Genomic DNA, 4938 nt, shown 5'->3' on the forward strand with positions numbered 1-4938 from the left:
AGTAAAGAGTGTCATCATGGTGGAAATTGATAGACTTACCAAGTATGCACACTTTTGTGGCCTATCTCATCCTTTCAAAGCCAGTATAGTCGCTACTGCATTTATGGAAATAGTTCAAAAGCTACATGGAAACCCAAAGATTATTGTAAGTGACATAGATCCCATTTTCACTGGAAATTTTTGGACACAATTATTTTCTTGCCTTGGTGCTCAATTAGCTCATAGATCTTATCATCCTCAATCTCACATGAAAACTAGGATAGTGAACAAATGTTTGGAAGGGTATCTTTGTTTCTTTGAATCTGATAAACAAACAAAATGGGTCAAGTGGTTACCTCTGACAAAATGGTGGTATAACACTTTAGGCTTTCATACCATAGAAAAAATGACCCCATTTATGCCACTTTATGGATATCATACACTGTGTATCACATCGTATTTAAGAAAAAAATGTATGGTTCAAGCAGTGGAAGATCACATCGAGCATCAACAACAAGTTATCCAACTCTTAAAGGATAACCAAACTCTGGTGCAGACTCGAATGAAACAACATGCATATCAACATTGCAATGAAAGAAGCTTTGACATAGTTGATTGTGTATTTTTACGGTTATAACCATACAAACAAATGTCCCTCAAGCAAGCTAAGGAGGCTGATAAATTATCACCCAAGTACTATGGTCCATACAAGGTGTTGCAAATGATTGGTATTATGGCATACAACTTGGAGTTTCTTGCATCTTCCTCAGTACACCTAGTTTTCCATGTTTCGTGCTTAAAGAAGAATATAGGTGGCAAGTTGCCAGTTCAAATAATATTGCCAGAATTTAATGAATAAGAAAAAATCATATTGGAGCTTGAAGCAGTCACAGAAACAAGAACCTGATAGCTACAAAATCAATCAATTTTAGAGTATCTCTTTAAGTGGAAGAACTTACTTGCTGAAGATTCCACATGAGACGATGAGTATTTTATACAGAAGCATTCAAAACTACTCAAACGTTGAGGACAACACTTTTTTGAAGGAAAGAGGCATTGCTAAATCCCTATAATACTAGTATATCCCCAATATTATTATTGTTGTACCCCATATATCCCCCATATTATTATTATTGTGCCCCATAAAAACCCATTATTTTTTTAATTTTAATTATTTCCCAAAAAAAATACATATTATTCGTATTAAACATCAAATTATCCCATGTAATCTAATTCAGAAGAAAAACATTCCATACCTAATTTAACACCCAAAATAATAGAATAAGGTAGCGTCTTGTTTTACTTTTGTTTGTAACTGGGGTTTATTATCACTGCCAGCAGTGATATGAGCATGACGTCGTCGAGTGACTAGATCAACCTGCTCCGACGCGTACTTGACTGGTAGGTGTTTGACTAAATCGCGTCGGCGCCGAAAGCCATGCGCTCCGCATCGTAATTATCCGTGTGCATCGTGATAACCTCGAAGCTTCCGCTAGAAAACGTATTTCTTTAAACCAAGAAATGGAAATAACAAAAAAACGTGCCGCTCGATTAAAAAATTGATTTAAAAAACACAAAAACCGTACCTTGCGTGTTGCACAGTCGTCAACGCTCCCATACGAACGCCGTGACGATTATCACTTCTCCTCGCGTGGAGACGAAACCCCTCACCGCTTTAACACGCCTTTAATACCATTGGCAAACTTTCATGGCGTGATTGTCCCTTATCTTCCAGAATTTGCAGGTAAAGATTCTATCTCCGAGCTTTAGAATTTCGAATGGCTGCGCTTCTTCCCATAATTTATTGTTCGAATGAGAAATGTCGCTTTAATTTCTGGTTAGAGTGCCTTGTGTACCTTAATAGAGCGCTCTAATGATAGCGTTCTTCGCGAGGATTGCGTGTTTCGGCTGTTTACATTTTTCCTGGTTTTGGATTCTAAATTTGCAAGTAGAACGATACTTACGTTTTGTGTTTTTCCGAAAAGTGAATCTTTGTTGGTGAATCTTTGCATTTTATTTTTCCGAAGGTAATTCTTTACCTATTTTTGGTGAATCTTTGCATTCTGTTTGTCTCGGAAATCAGGGGATTTTGGTGAATCTTTGCATTTTATTTGTCTAGGGAGTCAAGGATCGTATGCATGTAGGGTTTGATTGCGGATAAGATCTGTCAAATTATCTGTTCATCCGGTCAACTCGGTAGAATTCTTGCTTCTGAATGCTTCGAAATTTTACTTACCCTAGCTTACTTGTGTTGGACGCAGGTATTGAAAAAATTTATTTAGTCTGACCAAATCAAGAAGTCGGCAGGCCTTTAGGCGATCATACGGCGGTTCACGTTAGGTGGAGAGTCTCGACATAGCATCTCAACAACTAAACCTGTGTGCTAGAAGACTTTGAATAAAAAACTTGTGTGCCGGAAGACTTCGATAAAATCCTTGATCGCCAAATTAGAGAACAGAGTGTAAATTTGCGGAATAAGGTTTCGAGTTTCATATGTTGCTCTGCCTTTCTTCACGGCGATAATATCTCAGGACATTTCGTATCTCGCTCCTGCCCATTTTAAGTACACAGATTGGTGGTTTTCCAGGCTTTTTGTTGTATTGCTATTTTATTCTCTGTTAGGAAGCATTTTCCCTGTAATTTGGGTTCTGAATTGATTCAGCAATGAGTCGCCCGCATGAAGGGTATTCTGTGCTCCAGTACTTTGGAAATCCTTTCAAAAAGGTTTCTTCTCAACGCTCCTCTGAAAAATCTTCAAAGCTTAATAACATATGCAACGCGTTTGAGATTTCTTTGACAGAAAGGTTAAAGAAACTGCAGGCAAAGATTCCAAAGGACATGATAGATCTGTCTTGGATCCAGCTAGCCATCGAGGTTTTGTCTGCTACACACGCGGATTTCAAGTCCCTAATTGCGAATCTCCGATTCCCTTCAACGGAATGGAATGATAAATGGAAGGACGAATACCTGGATGACACTGTAAAGCTCTTGGACATTTGTATTGCATTGAATGCTGAAATCTCAAAGCGCGAGCATTTCCAGCTTCTTGTTCACTATGCTTTGCATTTACTGGACTTTTCAGGAGGCGTTTGGTCTAGGGACAAGCTATTCCGTGCCAAAGATTCTTTAAAAGAATTGACGGAGAAAACAGATCTGAAGAGAAAAAGTTGCTTAAATTCACAAAGAAACGGGAAGATTGAGAATTGCAGTGTGATATTACAGGGCATGAACAATAGCCTTCAGTATGGGAAAGGAAAATCTTCGGCAAGAGATAGGGTTTTTTTGAGAGCCATCTATGCACTGAAGGCAACAACCATATTTATGTGCAGTGTTGTGGTATCTGCTCTCGCGGGGCATCCTGGCCTATTGATCGAATTGAGAGTCCCTGATCATTTACTGTGGTCCGCAGCATTTAGGAGTTTGCAGGTGGAGATTAATGATAAAATCAAGAGATGTTTCACTGAGGGCCGTGTTGGGGTTGTGAAAGAAATAGAAACGTTGGATGCAGCCATTGCAAAGGTGCATTCTACAATCGAGAAAGTGGAAGAGATCATAATCGATGTACAGGAATTAAAGCGTTGTGTGGAATTGGTTGGCCAAGGGTTAGCTCCTCTGACTAAACAGGTGAATGACTTCTTTCAGGTTGTTTTGAGTGGAAGGAACGCATTGCTTGATAGTCTCAGATTGTCAGAGATAGTCAGTCATGAATGAAGGAATGAGTAAGTCGAGCAGGATCAAATGTTTCCTTTACGGATTGCTGGACAAAACTCCATAATGTACAGGGATTAAATCTGCTCTAATTGATAGATTGTTTGTTTCACTTTGTAATTGTATTGCTGTATCCGCATGATTTTAATATTTGATTTTTACAGAAAGCATAAGACAGTTTATTAGGAAGGCATTTATAGATATGAAATTTGTAACGTGATTGGCATTTACTTTTTACGTACCTATATGTATGCGGTGGCTGAGTGGGCATGTCATTTACAAAATTCCACATACGCAAGAATCCAGGTACAATCTAGGCGTTCTTTTGTGTAAAATAGCATGTATCAATAAAATTTTAATTTATTATGGTTGTGAAGCTTGTTAATTTCAATGTATCCATTGATGATTTAATGGTAATATTTTTTTTCACCCATCCAAATTATTTTAATGGGGATTAGCAATTTTTTGAGATATGTGTAACAGTTGGCCAGTTATATATATGCAACAGCCCATAAATTACATATATTAAAAATTCATGGTTCTCTCTAGAAATGAGACGTCCTGAAACCATTTAAACTAGAATTGGGATCTCAGATTCCCACAGAACCATCTAAACTAAAACAAAGATGCCAGACTCTAATAAACCACCTAAACTAGAGCAAAAATCCCAAACTCGAACAAGACCACCTAAACTGGGGTAGAGATCCCAAACTCTACCCATCTTTCTATAAGGCCATGTCTAGGGATCCATTGTTCTTTCTCCCAAAAGTAGGTTTATAATATTAAAGGTATCCCGAGACATTATCTTATGTGTGAAATTGTTCTTTCTCCCACAAGTAGGTTTATAATTTTAAAGGTATATGCCGAGACATTGTCTTATGTGTGAAATTGTTCTTTCTCACAAAAGTATCCCGAGACATTGTCTTATGTGTGAAATGTTCCGCTGCATGGTGTTGATCTTCCCTGGAAGCTTCTCAACCCTCGTCATGCATTTGTCTTTCTCCTGAAAGTAGATTTATAATTTTAAAGGTATCCCGAGACATTGTCTCGTGTGAAAAGTGCCGCTGCACAGTATTGACCTTCTCTGGAAGCTTGTGAACCCTGGTCATGCATCTTCTGGATTTGTTTAATAAACCTTATGTCTTAGCCATCTGCGATTAAATCCTCTGTTACTCTCACCTTGGTGATACTAAATTAGAATGGCAAATGGATCCTTTGGAAAAAAATCGAAGAGGTAAGGCTTTGGTTGTG

The 4938-nt window shown here is 38.1% G+C and overlaps 1 protein-coding gene across 3 annotated transcripts; it reads left to right on the forward strand.

The window, feature by feature from the left end:
- The first annotated feature begins 1572 nt into the window (after positions 1 to 1572).
- Positions 1573 to 4078, forward strand: LOC149232160 (protein BPS1, chloroplastic-like). Of its 3 annotated transcripts, none has more exons than XM_089379375.1 (2): positions 1573 to 1723; positions 2241 to 4078. In XM_089379375.1, the coding sequence occupies exon 2, from the start codon at positions 2644 to 2646 to the stop codon at positions 3688 to 3690; it is 1047 nt and encodes a 348-aa protein (XP_089235501.1). In that variant the 5' UTR covers positions 1573 to 1723; positions 2241 to 2643; the 3' UTR covers positions 3691 to 4078. The 3 variants fall into 3 exon arrangements, with proteins under 3 accessions (XP_089235501.1, XP_089235502.1, XP_089235503.1); XM_089379376.1 differs by lacking the exon at positions 1573 to 1723 and adding an exon at positions 1875 to 2006; XM_089379377.1 differs by lacking the exon at positions 1573 to 1723 and adding an exon at positions 1904 to 1927.
- Positions 4079 to 4938: the final 860 nt, after the last annotated feature.

This window comes from Pinus tabuliformis, chromosome J (genome assembly GCF_031772625.1).
Source record: "Pinus tabuliformis cultivar Carrire ecotype Pingquan chromosome J, CPIR1, whole genome shotgun sequence".
NCBI classification, from domain to species: domain Eukaryota; kingdom Viridiplantae; phylum Streptophyta; class Pinopsida; order Pinales; family Pinaceae; genus Pinus; species Pinus tabuliformis.

What these genes read in the sequence shown, in the direction of transcription:
- LOC149232160 (XM_089379375.1), top strand. Translation starts at nt 2,644, where the DNA reads ATGAGTCGCCCGCATGAAGGGTATTCTGTGCTCCAGTACTTTGGAAAT.